General features: G+C 30.4%; 1 protein-coding gene across 5 annotated transcripts in view; it reads left to right on the plus strand.

The window, feature by feature from the left end:
* Nucleotides 1-21,688, plus strand: part of LOC129806154 (phosphatidylcholine:ceramide cholinephosphotransferase 1-like) — a 51,096-nt gene that overhangs the window by 25,584 nt on the left and 3,824 nt on the right. For 4 of the 5 annotated variants that reach the window (XM_055854534.1, XM_055854532.1, XM_055854533.1 and 1 more), the window contains 4 exons: nt 10,426-10,579; nt 15,690-15,900; nt 15,993-16,267; nt 20,855-20,922. In XM_055854534.1, coding sequence (XP_055710509.1) covers nt 10,426-10,579; nt 15,690-15,900; nt 15,993-16,267; nt 20,855-20,922 — 708 coding nt within the window. Of the gene's footprint in view, nt 1-10,425; nt 10,580-10,836; nt 10,907-15,689; nt 15,901-15,992; nt 16,268-20,854; nt 20,923-21,688 lie in introns of those variants that run through there. The other variant, XM_055854535.1, reaches the window with a different exon arrangement.

The raw sequence follows: 21,688 nt of genomic DNA on the forward strand, positions 1-21,688 counted from the left end.
CTATTAAGATACTGCTATTAAGATATTGTGTGAATCATAAATGATTCGAAGGTAGCACGCTTTCTCCTATTACATTTTAAAGGCTAGTCCTATGCCTCAAATTTTCAGAAAAGAACTACGGGTGAAATCCATTTAATAACATAGAAAAAATGTCTTGTCCGGAGCTTAAGTCGTCCGAAGGTAGCGTAAATTTAATAAAAGGTTTGACGACCAAGTTTTTCTGTAATTCGGATGACATTTCGGTTGAAAATGCACAAATTTGAAGGAGTCTACTGTAATACCGAAACAGTGTGAGACTTGTCAAAAATTTCGAAGCTAGTACAAAGGCTCTCATGCGGCTGATCTGTGAACTTCTGTTTAATTTTCGAACGCATTTTGATTTCGAATAAATACTTGTGACCGTGAATATAAAAAATTTAATCTTTTAGTTGTTGACCTTGAATATTCTCAAGTATAATCAAATGAGAGATGTCGATATGTACATGAATGAAAAATATATACTGCTATCACTGCAGAGTTAGAGCAATAAACAGCATGACTGTGAGAGTAACGCAATCAAAACTTCCGCCTTCTTCAGGTACTTGATCATGTGGAAATATGCAGACAATTTAACAATAATGAAATGAGGATAGAAAACTAGCTGTAAGATTAATCATGACACAATTACATAATGCAAAATGCAATTTATATTGATCATTAGACTAATCTTTTTCCCATACGTTAAACTTCTTATCAACATCTCCCTGACACTCTTTCACAAAGATATAACCCCAAAGAAAAAAAACCACAAAATAAAATTTTCCTCAAGCTAATTTAAGCATTTTATCTCAATTGCTCATACGATGGTGTTTCAAGCTTCACATCTCAGTTTTTGTATTTTTTCTTCTTCTATCTAAAATGATCTGCGTCTTTCGCAAATTGATATTAAAGAAGTGGGGAGACAAACAAGTCACATAGACTCTTACATACCATCAACCTCGTAGCATAAGCGAGTGCACGTGAACCTAAAATACTTCTTTTTTTTTTAATTCCCAGATAGGTATTTACACAAAAATCTCCTTACAACCACATCGCATCGTTATGAATTCCAATGTAAATACTTTTCTGTTGGTATAGTATTTCGATATCAAGATTTTGTCATTGGATGCACAACTACATAATCAGACAAATTTACATTTAAAAATACACCTGACGCCGAAATTATTGCAAAATGCAATAATTTGATAATTTTACTTAATAAAGTGGTTTAGTGTTGATCAATTTGAAGTTAGATGGCGCTTGATGTAATGTACTAAAAGTTTGTAGAACATTTACACAGATCATAACAAAGTGCGAGGTTATGTTATTGTTTTAGAATATAACCTACAATAATGGTGCTATTCCAATGAAAAAATGAGCATGTTTTTTTTAGCACATTACTGTTCTCAAGTACTAAAATAGACCATGACTGTTCCCACATGTTATTTCACAAAGAAAAATTGGTGCTAAAAGTGTTTTCAATAAAAATGAATAGAAATATGCAGACAAAAGACGAGGACTTGGGAAAATATGAAGATTTTGTACGGAGAGAAGAACCTATCATCATGTCTTTCATAATAAAGAAAATGTAAAAAACACTATGAGAATAAAAATATTAAATTAATGTTGATGATTAATGCCATTTAACATTCATTGAAATAACATGGGAACAGTCATGATCTTTTTTAGTACTTGAAAACAGAAATGTGCTAAAAAAAACATGCTCATTTTTCATTGGAATAGCATCATAATTCATGCTCAAAATTTTCGTTCAAGTGTACTAAGAAATTATAAAAGTTCTTAGCTCCATCGGGGAGTAAAGTACAAGTACCAGAAGCTTTGTAGCATAACCTCAAAAATTCTGTTCTCTTTAATTGTATTCATTGCTAAAGTTAAAGCATTTGTGCTTTTCTGAAAGCCTTCAAAACATTCACATTTCGAAAAAGTAGCATCAGAAGCACAAAAGTTGTCTAAACTTAACCTCAAAAGAACATTTCCTAATTCGAACCAGTTTTAAATACTTGATTTTATTCCTTTTATTCGAAAAGTAGAAAAAGTCGTGCTTGGTTAAAAAATTTCATAGTGTTTAAAGTTTTTCAGAGATGCTTTAGATTCGCAATCATTAGCAAAACATAACCTAAACAAAAAAGAATAACCTAAAAACCCAACACAGTTTTTTGCATAACTTTTTTATTCTGTTCTGTTTCTTTTTATTTGTTAAAAAAATAGAGCATCTGTACTTGTCTAAAAGCTTTCAAAACGTTCGGATTTTAGAAAAGTAGCATCAGAAGCACAAAAGTTGTCTAAATATAACCTCAAAAGAATATTTCCTTTCGAATTCGAAACAGTTTCAAATGCTTGATTTTGCTCTTTTTATACGAAAATTAAAAAAAAAATAGTTGTGCTTGGTTAAAAACTTTCATAGTATTCAGGTTTTGTCAGAGAAGCTCTAGAAGTGCAATCATCACTAAAACATAACCTAAGCAAAAAAATAACCTAAAACCCCAACTTGGCTTTCTAGATAACTGTTTTATAATCTACCATATTTTATTAATTTTCAAGTAAGAAGTTGAAGTTTTTATGTAATTCTGAGTCAATATAAAACATTGATAGTCTTTCATTAGAAAAACATAACCTAAACAAGAAAAATAACCTAAAAACCCAACTTGTTGTTTTGCAAAAGTCTTTTATTATCAATTTCATTTCATTTCATTTCATTTCAAGTAAAGTAAAAGATTTTATGGTATTCTGATTACTTATAAAATATTGATAATCTTTCATTAGAAAAACATAACCTTTAAAAACATAACTTGGCTTTTTGGATAATTTTTTTTATTATCTATCATATTAAATTTGAAGTAATTAGAAGCTTTTATGATATTCTGAATACACATAAAGTTTACACATAAAATGAAGTTTTCATTATCTTTCTTTATAAGAATGTTACCGTAAAAATTGCTAATATTCCTATTAAAGCTATTTTAATTGCCGAGGGTGTTCCACATAACCTCACATTCTGCATTCTTCTAATTCTCATAATTGCAAAATATTTGTATAGAATTCAGATTTTTCATGAGAAATGCAACTTGTAAGAAATTTGCAAAATATTTCTGATTTGCCATCATAGCGTAATGTCACGTTTTAGCCATTAAATAGTTTAAAAATAACCTCGAAGGTATATTCCATGCAGAACTTTTCTTTTAGCTAATAATTTTTATTTACTTCAAGATTAAGTAAATTTTGCATTTTGCACTAAAAGATTACAGAACGTTGCTGGATTAATTTGATCAGAATCACTAAATGTAATGTACACAAACAACTCTGATCATAACCTCAAATTTGAAACTGACAAACTATTGCCACTTCAAGACTGGTATTCTAATGCAACTTAATTAATTTTAAGAATATATTTAAATCGAATCAAAACACTGCTAACTTGATATTGAATTGTTTAAATTGTTTAGTCAATGAATTTTCTTTTAACATAACCTCAAAAAAAAACTTACTACTTAATATGTATTATTTGCTTTCATTGTAAACTATTTAAAGTATGCCAGAACATTTAAGGTTAGGCAGAGTAGTAAAAGGCGCTAAAATCATCGAAACCAATAAACATAACCTCACTTTGAGTAAAAAATTCTGTAATATTCCATTTTTTCCTGTGTATAAAAAACAGATACATTGCGACGTATTGATTACGTATTACTGTTTTTCTCATCAATACACCATTTATCTTATGAAAAGTTTTCACTGCACTTTGCATATTAATGTGCTAATGAAGGCTATCAACACTTTCCAGCAATATAAGAAAAATGCAGAAGAAATCATGGAAAAAAAATACGACAAATGGTATTCCAAGCACGTTTCCAACAACAACAACAATGGAAAAAATGTGCCAATTCATCACAAAAAAAGCATCAAGAGGGAACTAAATAAAGTATAATAAAAAAAAGTTCGGGAAATAGCATATTAGTGATGCTAAAAATACGTAAAAAGTGAAAGAGGACAGTGACTTGGCCCAAATAGTTCGTTTTTTCAGGAAAATTTTCCGTAAATGATAAAGAGATATTTTCCATAGAGCAATTTGTTGGGATCTTTAGTAAACTGTAGATAAGCTCCATTACCATCCGAGAGATACTAATTATAAAACAATTGACTTCGTTATTTCAAGGTTTCATCCAGCACGAAACTATTTTGAGTTTCATCTGAATGGTAGAAAAGTAAGCTAATAAAAAAAAACAAATCTAAACAAAGTGAAAAATAATTTGCAATTGCCAAAAGAAACACTAAACACATTTCTCAATATATTTACGTTGACGTGAAGTGAAATAGAGATACGCTAATTGACTTTGGCTTTTGTAAGTGAAGAAAACATCATCCTGAAGAGCATTTGAGTCAAACAATTCCACTGTACTGATAGAAAGAAAAGGTCTTAATAAGAAAATTCCAATAAGTCAATCTTCAAGAATAATTAATTTGATTTTTCAGGGAGAAATTTTCGTGTTAAATAAATCAATAAGTGGAAAATTATGCCTAATGTATGTGTTTTGAGTATGGACATAACGTTTTGTGTCTGTTTCAAACATGTGAACACACCCTCAAAATTATAGGGAAGCCCCTAATTTCAAAGAATTCCTTTTTGCCTTAGGGCATGGGGAAGCCTTGGAATGAATTGTTTAAGACGCTAAAATTCCAACCTCGTAAATACCTGGCTGCATAGTCACCTGTGGTCTTATCAATAAGCTCGTTTATATGCTAAAAATGAGTTGGATTTATTTCAAAATACGAATAATTTCATCGGACTTGACTACTCTGAATCATGTCCCCTTACTCGCCGTGACTATTTACATTTTCGCCGCCGTGGCCGCAACTGTTCTCAAATTCGCCGCGATTGTCATTATTGTCATGATTGTCATTATTTCTGTTCTTGTTTATTAATAAGTTTACAATTTCCCCTATTCGCCGCGACTGTTCTCATTTCCGCCGCAGCTGTTCTTCAACTCGCCGTAAGAGTCGCTCACTGCACCATCGTGTCAATTACTTATATAAGTCTTTTCTAAATTGCTTACTTTGGGGCTCAAAAGTAATTATTTATACGAAAATTTAATAAAATAAATTATTAAACCATGTTATTACTGCAAGTTTTTACTGTTTTCTATTCAATTTTTTTTTAAGGAAGGAGCCATAAAATTCCGAAACGTCGTTTGTGTAGTAATAAAAGAGGATAAGTCCAGATCAAAATCCGTGTTCCGTGTTAAATTTTTTTTAAACATTATGTTCTTGAAGAAAAGTTTGTCATCTTCTGACTGTTATTATTTCCCCAGTTCCGCGACTGTTCCCATTTTCGCTGATTTTGTTCTAAAATTCGCCACGAGAATCGCTCACTACGCAATGCTGTCAATTACTTATTTTAAGTTTTTGTAGAGCTTTTAATTAAGCCGTAAAAGTAATTAATTTTCCGAAAATTTAATAAAAAACATTTTGTTTTAGGGCAAAAACTTGACATTCTTTAGCTCTTAGATTTCTGTTCTTGTTTATAGTTTACTTTACAATTTCCCCTATTCGCCACGACTGTTTCATTTTCGCCGCAGCTGTTCGCAAACTCGCCGCAAGAGTCGTTTACTGCACCATGTTGTCAATTAGTTGTTTTAATTTTTTAGTAAAGTACCAAATTAGGCCTTAATAGTAATTAATTTTACGAAAATTTGATAAAAAACATTTCTTTTTAGAGCAAAAACTTGACATTCTTTGGCTGTCAGATTTCTGTTCTTGCTTATTAATAGTTTACAATTATTATTATTTTACAATTTCCCCTATTCGCCACGACTGTTCTCATTTTTGCCGAAACTGTTCGCAAACTCGCCGAAAGAGACTATCACTGCGCCATGCTGTTAATTACTTATATAAATCTTTTTTTTTTCTAAATTGCTTACTTTAGGCTTCGAAGGTAATTAACCCTCTAACAGTTGCTACGTGTCAAGGCTCGCATCGAAAACACACTTTTATTTAGTTTAAATTTACATTTACTGCGTTTATTTGCATTTACTATTAGAAGAAATATCAGTAAGATTATAACTAAATAGGCAAAAACAATTTTAAATGAATAAAAATTTTGTAATCGAAGTAAATGTGATTCTTGTGATGACGGTCTTGAGACGGTCTTACCTGATAGAGGGTTAATTTTACAAAAATTTGATAAAATAAGTTATTACTCCATGTTACTACTGCAAGTTATTACAATTTTCTATTCATAATCTCTTTAAAAAATTTGTTTTTTGGAGGAAAGGTTGCCATCTGCTGGCTGTCATTATTTCTGTTCTTGTTTGCTAATAGTTTACAATTTCCCTATTTGCCGGGACAGTTCTCATTTTCGCCGCAACTGTTGCCAAATTCGCCCAAGAGCCGCGCCTTACACTAGGCTGTCAATTACTTCCTTTAATTTTTGTTCATTGTTTAATTAGACTTTAAAAGTGATTTATTTTACGGAAATTTCATAAAATAAACTATTACTGCAAGATAATACTCATTTCTACTGAAAATCTTTTTAAATACTTTATCCTTGAACAAAAGCGTGACATCTTTTAGCTGGTATTATTTCTATTCTTGATTGTTAGTTTGCAATTTCCCCTATTCGCCGCGTATGTTTCAAACTCGCCGTAAGAGTCATGTATGACCCCATGCTCTCAGTACTAATTAATTTATTTATTTTTTTGTAAATTGTTTAATTAGGTTTTGAGCAAGATTTATTTTACAAAAAAATTAACACTCCGAGTTATTACTGTTTTCTTCTCATTATCTTTTTAAATCATTTTGATTTTGAGTAAAAGCTTGCCATTCTTTAGCTGTTGTCCTTTAATAGCTCACAATTGTTTATAGTTTCCATTGTCTTCCCTATTCGCTGCGACTGTTCCAAATTCGCCGCCCAAATTGATCACAGCGTCAAGCTATCAAATGATTGTTTTATTTTACACGTAATTTATGCCATTGATATCTTAATATTCATATTTTGTTCTAATTAAAAATTGTGCAAAAATTTAACTTCTTTTCAAATTTGTAATACCAACTATTGTGATTTGAGTATATCTCGTAAATAAAAATGATATTTGCTAATGAGAACAATCAGTTTGCAACTTCTCCTATTCGCCGCGTCTGTTCCTGAATTCGCCGCGGCTGTTCTTAAATCCGCCGTACAAATAAATCGCAACGCCCCTCTTTCCAGAGCTTTTTGTTTTCTAACTGTTTTATTGCAAAACGCGCTTCGGATTAAAATTTAATCCAGAAACACTCTTGAGATGTTTTTTTTAGCGTATAAACCTAGTCAATTTATTGCTGGAAACTTATCTCTTGCACCCACAACTCTAGTTCACTCCGATATCGCAATGATTGCGTAAATCGTAAATGATATTTAGTTCGAAATCTCCCCTTATCATCCACCACTATCTAATGGAGTAAAACATATTAAAAATTCACATCTAAACCACTTCAACAAAAAATAATGATGAATCATCGTGAATATGACGAATTCTTCAACGGCTCCGGATCTTACGATTCGCTCATTATTATTACCTATCTCGTGGGATTTTCTTTTTTCTTTCACTGCCAAATAATTTTCTGAATCACGAAAAAATTCATACACTTGATAAGAGAAATGTTTTCAGAGTCTGATAAAGGCGCAATAGGCACACAAATTTGCTATCGAAGCTTTAATTATTAGTTGGTTCACCTTAGAAGTGATCGAATCATTTGAGATATTTAGTGAGTTTTTGTTGATAATTTCCTGGAATTTTTGCTAAATTGACGTTAAAGTAGTGATGTTGAATAAATAACTAAGTTTGTTTTTATAAATACTGTTCATTTAAGCTGTGTTAATGTTGAAAAGTAAAAGAAAAAAGAACTTTTACTTGACACTTAAAGTTTGTAGAACATTGGAGTTTTGTTTGTGGAGTGATAGTTGGCGCTGGTGTCACTAGTTTAGAAGAGAACCTTCTTAATTTCTTAATGTTCTTTTACTTATTATTAATGTCTATTCAATTTGGTTATATTTTACGTGATACATGACAAAAAGCATTATTCTCTAACGCAGAAGTGAGCCAGAACCGTTTGAAACCAACCAAACGTCAAATAGAAATTATACAGTAGAGTCTCCTAAATTCGAACGCTCGGGGGGTATTTTTGACATTTCTCACCTCCCAAATTCGAACGATTTTTTCAAAACTAACGAAATTTGTGTGAGATTAAATTGTACTTTGAATCAAATTATCGTATTTTCTCGCAAGTTTTAGTGATAACATACTTCCTTTTCATTTTATACGATAATAATGTATGTAAACATTCAGGAAGAAGCACATATATATGATTTTCATTCACCTAGAATACGAACTTTGTAACATAACCTCACAATTGACATTTTGAATCCAAACGGCGTTCGAATTTAAGAGATTCAGATTTGAGAGACTCTACTGTACAGTAGAGTTTCTCAAATATGAACGACCGTTGAATTCAAAATGTAAAATTTGAGGTTATGCGAAGAAAGTTTTGCGTGGATTCTGAATCAGGAAAATTTTTTTCTATTATTTCCTCAATATTATCGTATTATTGTTAACTTCTGCAACAACTTCCATTTATTTCACAATAAAAGAGATTGATATATTCTTTAAAGTTATTTTTCTTAATTTAGGAATAGTGAATTTCACATCAATTCCGTTACGTTTTTCAAAATATTGTTCAAATTTGGGGAACTCTACTGTACGTCAATGGTCAAAACGCTACCAGGACATACTTTTTTTTATGTTTGTTCGGTTTCAAATGGTTCTTGTTGACCCCTGGCCTAACGTAATCAGCTTGTTCGAAGTATATTACTTTGAGGTTATGTGTGATCGCAGCTTAAATTTTCAACATAACTTCTTTCTTTGTAAGAGGAATTGCCTGTAGATAAGCATTTTCTCACTAAAATTTGATGTTAAAGTTTATGAAGTTCAACTGTATGTTACTAGAGATAGGATTTACTCTTCTTCAAATATTTCAATCATAACCTCAAATACCTTAATCGTTTATTCGTTTCATTCTCTTCAATTTCAAGTTTTATTTAGAATATACGGCGGCCCTTTTGACCATTTCATGATTGTTAGGGAAACGTTAGACATACTTTTACACTTTTTTTTAATATAAAGTATCAGACATAACCTCAAAAACTATATTTGTTATTATTTTCCTTTCAATCCACATAATATAAATATTTCAGTGTTAAAATACTGCCATAGGAAATTTTCTCTTTTTTACCAATTTTAATTTAGTTTTATAATTTTTTTCATACATTCTGTATTAAAATTTTCCAAACATAACCTCAAAGATTCAAATAGATCATGTCTTCCATTTTGTCAGTAGACTAAAGCTTATTTAGCGTTTATTAAAAGAATTTATTAAATTTTACAAAGCTCTAGAATATTTCATTTTTGTTTTAAAGCCAAATAAAAAATATTTTGAACATAACCTAAAATAATAGGAGTAAATTTTACTGTAATTTTATGTGAAATCACCTACAGTTAGTTTTGCTTGTATTTAAGATTTTCTAGAATTTATCAACCAGAATATTTTATTCTTATCAAAGGTGTTATTCAAGAAACACAACAATCAAAATATTTTAAGCATAACCTCACAAAACTAATTTTAGCATAATTCGTTTGAAATATTACATTTTATCCTTATTTTTGAAATAAAGCCATTAGATTAGAGCTTTGCACAATTTTCCTGAACATTTTAACACCAAAGTAAAAATTATTTACAACTCAATTCCAAAAATCATACATAACCTCAAAAGTTCAATTTTAGCAAATATTTTGGTCAACGAAACTGACGTAGTGATATTGAATTTTTTAAGAAAATACATAACTAGATTCTAAAATCATCGTTTATTATTGAATATTTTCGAAATGTGAATTATAAAGACTGATTTATTGGTTATAAAATTTGTAAAAAAAAAAAACTTTGTAAAGCTTGTTAAATAAAGTTCCTACGTTTTTAACAAAATACAATGTAGTAAATCTTTTCCTTCTGACCAGATTTAAAAAACAAAAAAACGATTTCAGCCGAATTGAAGCTTCCAAAATTCTTAAGGTTCATTTCTTTTTAAAAATTAGCAAAGATTTCAAATAAAATCTTTTATTTATTTTTGTTTTTGTAAATAAAATCGCGACAAAGAATAACTTTTTGAATTATAATAAACCCGAAACAATACTTCCTAAATCAATTTAGATAGGGAAAATTCTTAATAAACTTAATACAACATTTAAAAAATCCGCTAGATGGCGTAGCCCTCAAAGTCTCCAAAATCTCTTATACTTTTCCAGAAAAAAAAACAAATAAATACGAAAAGAGCAAGAAAATATGTCGTTTTCTCAATCTTTTCAGGAAGTACCTGACGAATTTGAGTTGCCTTACCACAATAACCATCAAAGTGAAATATTGGATTCATCTGGACAACCTGTTATGATTAAAATTGACGTTCCAGTGCCTTTACGTGATGAACCACGGTTCCCAAAGGAAAAGTGGAAAACCTTCTACTGTAAGTTTTAATTGAATTTTATACGTCCTAGACCTTCAAACATTATAAAATTTATACTGTGCAAGCATCACTTAACAATATTGCCTGTTTTTTATCATAAATCAAACATTCAAATGAACTTCCTGTTTTCATTTCTTTGCATGAGGGTATGACAATCAAAACATTATTGTGTAACGAACAAGAACTCTTTATTTGTAGCTATTAAATTAGTAGTAGTGTTTTGATTGGTTCATTTGATACAATTTGTTCCAATACTCGTTGATTTTATAAATTGGAGTAAGTAACAACTTGTGGAAATTTTTATCAACTATTTATTCGAAATGAATAGTAAGTCTGTTGCAATCTTAGGAAAGTCTCAAGTTGACCTCAATTTTGTATTGGTATTTGTAAAGTTCAATAATTAGTGACTTTGTGTGAATATTCTTCCTGATTTATCTCATTTGCCAGAGGCTATAAAATCAAACCAAATAATTTCGATTTTGCTGAACATTCGCAGTTATTTTAGTGCAAAAAAATCAACAATCGCTTTTCTGTATACATTACTGAGGTTCTAAATAACCTCAAGTGACTACAACTGCAACAAAATTTCATATCCTCAGATTGGGCTAAAACTTTATTGAAGTGTTTCTCACAACTCGAAAGATTTTGCAAAGTATTTCATCTTTCTAGAACATATTTACTTTGTGGAATCGACACTGGGGGCGCTATAGTAGCAAGAACCAATTTCTACAACACATAACCTCAAATATTTTAATTCTTAGTAGCTAATAATTGCAGGGGATATTTAAGATAAGATGTGGTAATTCGGAATCATATCTATTTTGGAAGAAAACCATGATAGCCATGATAGGGTACAAGGCTTCCAAATTATCTCATCTTACACTATGATCGTATTTGGTTCATATCATTTTTAATAAATTTACTCCTTTTGACCAATTTTGTGGTTTTAATATGAAAAATTAAACCGTTCTTCTCCCATAAATGGCTGCAAAGCACTCAGATGCGATCTTTATTTATTAAAACAAATGTTTTTTTTTAATTTTTCAAATTAAAGAACAATTTTCCCAAATACATCAAGTTTGTCAGATCAACAATTCAGACAGTTTTATTGCATTAAAATAAATTTAATTACACTTAACCTCAAATATCTTGAATCCTTAGAAACCGATAAGGTTATGTACTTTGGGCATGAAGAGAATGTTCATAATTGCGAGCATATTCCGCTAATGGAACGAATTGTCTAATTTAGTTCACGAGTAATATCACAGCCTGAAATTTTGCTGAACATAGCCTCCAGAAAGAAGTTTGGGCTTGAAACTTTGAAAAAACAAATATTTACAGTAGTCTCTCAAACCTGAATCTCTCAAATTCGAACGACGTTTGGATTTAAAATGTCAATTGTGAGGTTATGTTAAAAAATTCCTATTTTGGAGGAAAATTCAAATTATTCGAAGGCATGAACGTTCGAGGGCAGTGTACTTTCCCCTAATAAGCACAATTTTCATTTAATCCAAGGGGTAGATAACTGTGTCGCTCACGGATCTCAGAAAGTCGGCAAATTGTGCCGATTTGCCGATTTCGTACGAATTTTATCGACCTCGTTCCGGTCTGCCGAATAAGTCTACAAGATTAGTGTTTCCAGTACAGTATATCAAAATTTACCACTGCACTGGAATTTTCTGTAGGAAATTTATGATGTTATGCAAGTTGAAATGAACGCTGTACTTTATAAGAACTAAGTGACATTTAAATCTGCCGATTCTTCGCTAAAATCGTGCAGATCTGCCGAGTTTTGCTAATGAAAATGATGAATTGTCGCTTTCTGGCCAAATTGTGCCAATGTGTTGAATTCTTGGCAAAATAGTACCGATCTGACGATTTTTGGCTCCAGATCGGCACAATATTGCCGATAAACGCTCACGGTTCACTCTTAAAACCACTTATTCACCTATGTATTTAATCTATTGCGTTTAATGTTCTTATACTTAAATAAGAAGTTACTTCGAAATGTCAGATAATGCTAGACATAACCTCTAAAATAAATTGTAGTATGACAAGACTAGTACAAGAACCTTGGAACATTAGCAATCGTTATCACAAATTAATCAATTTACTATACAAATTAAAAAGCTTCTTTTCCTGTTCCAAAGATATCAGATCCTAACCTCAATAGTTTAAATTAATGACGGAATTAGTGTGTTAATAGTATTATGCTAACCCTATTTGATTTTTGTACAACGTACTGAATTACAACGTCTCATTTTATTATTTTAACAGGGTTTTGAAATTTTAGGTTATGTTGAGAATAATTCACATAACCTCAAAAATCTTTGAAGCAAGGTCTCTTAATATTGCGTCCTGATGCCACTTTTAACTGTAATTTAACTTAAAAAGAAGACGATCTGACTAAAATTACTGAATTAATGATTTGTGAAAAATATTGAACTTATATCCCTATTTCTTTTTTGTGGTTAGAAATCTTAAGATTTACTTAAGACCTGAATAAACAAAACCAAGATCTATCGTTTTATTTAACATTCTGACCCTTTAATGATCATCAAATTTCATTTAAACTTAGAAACTTTATTTTTTTCAATGTAAAGCTAAACATAACCTCAAATTTTGTAATAATATCTATTAGAAATAATAGAATTAGGCTCTAGAATTGGAAAATTTCTGCAGAATGTCCCTCAAATTCAGCTCAAAATCGATTTTTCACACATTTAGACGTGACTTTCAGCATGAATCTCAAAGGAAATAAGCTGATCAAGTCTTAATAGCTGCATTTGCATCTGTGTTTGCTTTTCTGAAATGCTTTATCGTCTAATTCTTGTTTACACAAATACTAATATCGCTCAAGCCATCAGTTGAGATGCGGAAGAAAATTTTAATTTTCAATCTAGACACAACTTTTGTGAGAAAATCAATTTATACAACTTATTCATTCTGAAATTCAATATGCTTGCAGAAAATTTCTACAGCTTCATTTTGCACTCAGTTTAGTTGGAAAATGAGGAAAGAGCATTTGTGGAATTCCCACAATCTAACTGATGAGTTGCTTAGAGACTTATTGATTTTTCCCACATTAAAATTTTAAGTGAAAAAAAGTGCCAGTACTTCTTGACAAAATACTATCAAACACTCAACACAGAAATTCACGCGACGTTCGCAAGACGGAGAAAAAATTAATGATAAATTCATGGAGACATTTTCCAATCTCTTTATCCTATTAATTAAAAGTATCAAAAGGTTTACCATTGGGTCAGGACAGAGAGTCACATTAAATATTACAGATTTCCTTGAAAAAGTTCATCAAAAGATAAAACTGTTAATCATTTAATTCAATTGAAAGTTTTTCCTGGAATGTGAGGTTAATGCAGGTTCCTTTTTAGGTTAGAAACACCATAACCTAACTTTTCCAAAAAAAATTTGATCAAATAATAGAATTAAAAGTATTAGATTTTTCATGATACAATGTACCTTGAAAAATAATCTGTTTATACCAAGCCATTCCTGTTATTTGTCTACTTAAAAAAAATTCTAGGTTATGTCATTATTAACACAACTGAGCTTAGCATCCTTCGTAAAGCATTCAAAAAAGAATTCGACCATTTATAAAAATCAAACTTAAACCTTAGGAATTTCAAGAGCTCTCATACAAAATTGTGACCTAATTTGTGGTTCAAAAAATGTTACTTTCATTTTACAATGAAATAAATTCTAACCTCAAACACATCCCTTTCTCAATTAAAAATTTTCATACATTAATAATTCAGAAGAAAACAACTTCTACCAAAAAAATGTACATTGGAATGAATCAGAATTCTTGCAATTTAATTATTTTTATTAGGTTTTAGGTTAGATTTAATCTAACCTCATTTTTAGTAAGAACAAGAAAATCAGTCTAATAAAATACAATAGCTTTAGAAGTTTGTGACCAAGTTTTATTTACAGTTAGTTATAATTTAAGTTCTATCACCCTGAATTATCATTTCTAACCCTATATTATCTGTTCTAAGAGTTCTAAAATGTTCTAACCTCAAATCGTACAATTTTTTCATAATAAAGCTCATTATATTTGAAATACAGAAGTATTTAAAATACTCAATAAAATGGATTGAGTGGAAAGTGTTTAAATTATTGTGAAATACAAAATACGGTTAGATTTTTCCGGTTAGGTTACACCTAACCTCACTTTTTTTTTAAATATCCTCTAACCCGATGAAACAAATTAATTAAGATATTTTGAGGCAAAAAGGCTGATTTAAGATGTGTACTATGCATTCTATAAAAAAATGAATATTTAAGTGCAGTGAATTCTAACCTCAAACCGGCCAAGTGTCCCAGTTTAAAATTTAATACATTCTAAAGAAGCATAGAAATAATTTTTAGTAGGTTTATGATAATATTTCATAAGTTTTTACAATTGAGGTTATATTCGACATAACCTAAAACATGACAGTAGCATTTTTTTTAAATATCTTAATTTTTTTAAATAACCTCTAATTCGAATTAAAAATCGCGTTCAAGTATTGATTTTCCTCATTATTCGCCTAATTTAAATATTTTAAGGCTAAAATGCTGGTATAAAATGTGTGCTACTCATTCTAATCAAGAAAATGATTTTTTAAATGCAGTGAATTTTAACCTCAAACCGGCCAAGTGCCCCAGTTTAATTTTTAATTCATTCTAATAAAGCATAGAAATAATTTTTGAGAGGTTAATGCTAATATTTCAGAAGTTTTTCAAATTGAGGTTATATTCAACATAACCTAAAACAAGACAGAAGCATTTTTTTAAATACTTTAATTTTTTTAAATAACCTAATCCGAATAAACAAATCCTGTTTCCTCATTTTCCGCTCAATTTAGATATTTTGAGGTTAGAAAATCAATTTTGAAGTGCATTGAATTCTAACCTCAAACCAGCAAGTGTCCGAGTTTAAAATTTAATGTATTTGGGAGACAGAAAGTTAAAAAAAAACCACTGGGAGCATACAGAAAAAATAACCCAAAAGCTTTTAAAGATTGAATATTCTTTTATATTTTTGGTTATGTTCAACATAACCTCACAATTTCAAATTCCTCTAACCGTTGCCTTTCTATTGCAGCATTTGTGATATTAGTCGTCAACTTTATATTAGCCACAGTATCACTATCCCTCGTCCATGAAAGACTACCTGATAGAGAAAAATATGCACCACTTCCGGACGTCGTCCTGGACAATATTCAGGATATGGATTGGGCTCTCAATGTCAGTGAAATTCTCATAATGATCGGCGTCAATTCATGCATCATTCTCATCATTTTCCACAAACACAGGTTTGCTTATCTCAATTACCAAATTTTTCTTATCAAAAATATGACTAAAACGATATCTCTTCCTCCCCACCAAACGCATTTTCCCCCGTCAGATTCATCGTAATGCGTCGGGTTTTCCTACTGATGGCCCTGCTCTACCTAATGCGATCTGTGACGATGTACGTGACAGTTTTGCCTGTTCCTAGTACAACTTACTATTGCAGTCCCAAGTCAAACTCAACAACTCCCCTCTTGATTGCCAAACGCGTCTTTCAACTCTTGTCCGGCTTCGGACTGTCCATCAACGGCAAGCACACCTTCTGCGGTGACTACATCTACAGTGGACATACGGTCATGCTGGTTCTTGCCTATCTAATCATCAGCGAATGTAAGTCAATCACTTAACCTTGCCTTTCTCAGACTCAATGATGGATGAATTTCGAGATTTTTAAGATAAACAAAATTCATAAAAATAGCAACATCCAAAATATTCAAAGAGAAATTCTTTAGTTTTAATAGAAATCTATCGAAAGTAAAATTATGCAAATTGAGTTCAATAACAAATTCCCCTGAGTTTTGTAATCGATTAGTAAACAACAAATTGAGGTAATGATACTGAGAAAAAATGAACACAAAAAAGAAATTCTCTGAAGAAAACAAAATAGTTAATTCTACTCGACAAAAATTGTAAGGTTAGAGTTGGAACTCTCCTAACCTCAAAAAGTTAAATTTTCAGGTTAGAATTTGATTCAATTAGATAACAAGGTTAGAACAAACTTAATCAGTCCTAAATCAGGATTGTATCAAATTCTAACCTCAAATTTGACTTTTTTGAGGTTAGAACTCATGATTTAACCACGCAAAATTTTTATGGTTTTGATTTAAAATGCAAAAAAAATCTACGAATTATTTCGGCATTTTGCAATTTAAAATGTGTCCTTTGAGGTTAAGCTTAACATAACCATACTTTCAGAAGTATCCTTTTTGTTGTCTAAAGAGAAAATGCATACGAAACTTAACTATTAATAAACTTCCTTTCTAAACTTTTTCTTCTGATAATTCAGCTATTTTCTCTTAATTTTTACTCTCTGTTTATATCTACAAGTACGGTAAAACATAACCTCAAACTTGCTAAGAATCCTAGGATAGAATTAGTTGCATTTGGAATACAAAACCGATTAGAATGAAGAAAAAAACTCGCCATATAAAAAGGTTAAAGTTTCTTAAATTCGAAATATTACCAGATTTTTGTGGTTATGTCTGAACCTTACGACTTAACCTCAATTTTCTGAAGATCTCAGTGGCGTAATAGTCAAAAGCGTTGTGTCTTGGGCGAATGAGATCTCTGGCTCAACTCTCACAAATGTGAGTTCGAGTCCCGTCCGGTGCAAAGATCCGAATGTCTGATTTAAATAATTTTCACATGTAATAATGACGTAATATAATGCACTGCCTTCGCCCAACAACTTTAGGAGCTTAGCAGATTCTTAGCAGATTTTTCCACTACGAGAATTGACATTGTAAAAATTATTACCTTGTGGTACAATATCTCGATACGATTAGTAATAACTTCAATTTTCTAAATAGCTTCTATTATAAACAAGAAAATAACCCCAAAAAGCAAAAAATTCCCGAGCCCGTTATCCTTTCTTACGAAAAGTATCGGATTTGACATATTTCTCATTAGTTTGTGAGATCTTTAGTGAATTTCGATATGCAGCAAATCCTAACCTCAAACCTCTCAAACTTTTCAGCTAGATTTTTTTTTATTTAATCAAATCAGAAATGTTTGAAAATTGACTGGAAATATGTATATGATAGGAAAATTCGGAAGATTCTCTGATGGAAGACTTACCTTGTGATGTTGCACATAACCTCACAATCTAAACTCCAGAATTACAGATAGAATCTTATACGATTGGAATACTTAAGCATTTAGAAGGATTAGAATAAACAAGAAATGCATCACATAAAATTCTAAGGTATTAAAGTTCAAAGTATAGCAAGATTTTTTTGGTTATGGTTAAACGTTATGACTTAACCTCAATTTTCTAATTAGCTTTTAATACAAATAAGAAAATAACCCGAAAAAAACAAAAAAAATCCCGAGTTCGAGGTCTTTTCTTAGAAGGAAAACTAGATTTGTCATATTTCCAATTCGGTTTTGAGACGTTAAGTAAATTTCGAAATGTAGGAAATCCTAACCTCAAACCTTCTAACATTTCCAAGGTTTTCCCATTTTTAAAAATTGATTTGAAGCTTTGGAAGTATATGTACCCTAGAACAGTCATGAAGATTTTTTAATGGGAAATTTACCTTGTAATATTCTACATAACCTCAAAATTTCATTGTGATCTTTTAACCCTTTTGATATAGGAATCAATAAATATTTAAAATTAATCGCAATGTAAACACAATTTCCATAACAAACTTTGCTAAATAAGGTGCAGAATCAAAAATTCTATCATTCTTCAAAGGTTAGGAGTGCCATAACCTCACTTTAAAACGCGATCTCTTGTCTATTCAACAAAATTTCGCTGCTAGCGATTAAAATTGCTTGGAAATGTTGCACAAATAAAAATAGATCCAAAATTTTCCATATTTAAAGTGAAAATCAAAAATACACGTTGACCTTCGATAAGAGCATCTGAGCTCACTCTTTGAGCTGCGTTCAAAAATTTTTGGTGTAATTTTCATCTGGATATTTATATTCTTGCGATAATGACGCTAATCAAATCTATTTTAGCTGCAAATTCAATTCGAAACCTATAAAATCTTTCATACGACGCATAGACGTTCTGAGACAAAAATAAATACTGAATAAAATTATTTGGCGGTTAAATTTTCTGAGTGTACCAAATACTCAAGGGCTGTAATTCTCAATCGCAATCCCCAATTCAATCGCTGGAAATAAATAATTCTCATGGGCTATTTTCATGCAAAGGATACCATTACATTATCTTCGTTCGAAGAATAACTTTGCTGTGACTCTTTCATCGTCACAGCTATTGCAGTGCTTCTAATGAAGCACAAAAATCAAGTTTTTACAATTGAGGTTATATTAGTACATAACCTAAAACATGAAAGGGGCATTTTAGTTAGTAACGGAACCTTTTGAATTTAACAGAACTTGGATTTGCAAAAAGTGATCAGGATTTCCAATTTTAACTACTAAGAAAGCTAGAGGAAATCCTAACCTAAAAACTTTATCTATTTTTAGGATTTTTAAAATTAAAATTGAATGCTTTTCAAAAAGAAGGAATAACCTGAAGATCTTGCAATTTGTTTTATATTATCAGATTACTGCATTTTTTTTTAAATTAAAGGTATTTCGTCTCACAAAATATATCAGCATTTTGAGGTTATGTTTGTATCCCATTCTTATTTTATTTGAAAAACTCTTCCCCATGTGACGCAAATTACGCAATGTAAAAAGTTTTTATGCTAAGAAAAGAATGGACATAATTATTAACTCAATTTTTTAAATTGTACTGCACATAACCTATAAAAGAATAAAAACACAATTTGGATATACTTCAAAGTTGTAAAAGAAACTAGAAGATTTACATAAAATTAAAGTAGTCTTTCAAAATCATAAAATATCTAGAAATAAGATCTAATCCTCTTATTTAACAAAGAAAGTGGTTAAAAATATAAGGTTATGTTGAACATAACCTACAAATATTCCATGGAACAGACGCTGTAGCAATGATTCTCATAAATTTAGGACTTTTTGAAGAAAAAAAGTGAAGAGATTTCGATATAAATCTCTAAGTGTTCAATATCAAAACCGATTTTTTAATGCTTATTCGATTTTTCAATGAAGATCTTTAATTTTAAAGTATCAAATTGCTTGAAGGCTTTTAAACCTTTGATTCAGAATAGGAAATCTTTAATTTGAACATTAAATATTTAACTTAAATCTTTAAGCATATTTTATCATAGAATTGACAGCATTATCAGGATTGAGAAAAGGTTATGTTGAGCATAACCTACAAATATTCCATGGAACAGACGCTGTAGCAATAATTCTCTTAAATTTAGGACTCTTTGAAAGAAAAAGTGAACAGATTTTGATATAAATCTTTAAACATTCAATATCAAAACCGATATTTAATGCTAATTCGATTTTTCAATGAAGATCTTTAATTTTAAAGCATCAAATTGCTTTAAGGCTTTTAAACCTTTGATTCAGAATAGGAAATCTTTAATTTGAACATTAAATATTTAACTCAAATCTTAAGCATATTTTTTATCTTAGAGTTGACAGCACTATCAAATCGGGATTAAGAAGAGGTTATGTTGCACATAACACTAAAATATTCCATGGACAAAACAATATAGTGATTTATTTGATAAAAGTTTTTGACAATTTGAAAGAAAAGTAGAACGATTTTGATATTTACGGTCTCATTATCTCATTATTATATCTCAAAAGATTATATCGATGTTTTAGGTTATGTTGGTCTTTACTTTAAAATTTCTCAAAGAAGCCCTTATCCTGCAATTGGAACTTTGTATTTTGACCACGACTAAATAAATATAATCTGAAAGTTATTGAAAATCTAATTGTGCAGAATCCTAACCTTAAAACGTACCAGATCCTGTTCATTTAACAAAGAAGTATTTGTTGAATTCAGAGATAAACAGATTGTAGAAAAATTGCAAGTTGCATTTAATAGGGAAGTTTCTGCTATGAAATGACCTTTTTTCAGGTTAAATGATACTTAACCTCAAATTCTAGAATAACCTCTTAACTAAAAGAGTAACTTAGACCAATTTGCAATCAAAAGAATCAGAGTTTCCATAACCTCAAACAAGCTTATCACTACCTTTTTGCCTCTTTGACAAATTATGCAAATACCTCTCCAATTAGGCGGAGAAATGCCAAGAAGTAATTCTATTTAAAAAAAAAATCATCCTTTCTCATGCGATACGAAACCGCATCATTAATTTATTTGAACTCAAATTGCAGATTCACCAAAACGCTTCTATGCCATTCACTGGGCCGCCTGGCTGAATGCTCTTGTCGGAATCATTATGGTAAGTTGTAGATTGTAGCTTGATCCCTTTGGATTAACTTTATCACCTTTATCACTATTTTTGCCATTTTCCATCTTTGCTCTTTACTCTGGCTGAACTGGGTGATAAGAATTTTTTTCGAGAGGGAACTAAAACAAAAAAAATCGAGCATTTTCATTCGATTCGATGGAAATTATTTGCTCGTGGATTATTTCAATGAAAACAAAGCACTTGAAGTTAGAAAATGCAGAAGTTGCCAAGAGAAAAGTGAAAATTAACTCTGAATAATCCATTAGAGGAAGCATTTCTGGCCTTCAATTCAAAATAGAAAATCTTTAATTCAAATCTTTAAGCTTATTTTTATCTTAGAATTGAAAGAAGTGTTTGCAAAATCTAATTTTTTACATTTTCTTCCGCATTTTCATACGATAAACATTGTTTGCAGAACCTTGTTTTAACTTTGCACTTTGCAAAATACTTTTGAAAAGTAAATGTGCCATGGGAAAAAAATGTTCCTAATAAAATATATAAATATCGGTTTGCGGAATCTTTGTTTTTTGGAAACTTTGTCTTGGTAAATTGTGTCTTTCATATATTTTAAACAAGTAATATTTTATTAAATAATGAAATTACAACAGTGTTTTGGGAAGTTTTTGGTTTCGTCTTTTGGGGCAAAGGGAAATTTTCTGCGTTTTGGGAAGTTTTTAGTTTTGTCCTTTAGAGCTAAGGGAAATTTTTTGTGATTTGGGAAGTTTTTGGTCTCGTCCTTTGAGGAAAAGGGAAATTT

The sequence above is a fragment of the Phlebotomus papatasi genome, chromosome 3, assembly GCF_024763615.1.
Source record: "Phlebotomus papatasi isolate M1 chromosome 3, Ppap_2.1, whole genome shotgun sequence".
NCBI lineage: Eukaryota > Metazoa > Arthropoda > Insecta > Diptera > Psychodidae > Phlebotomus > Phlebotomus papatasi.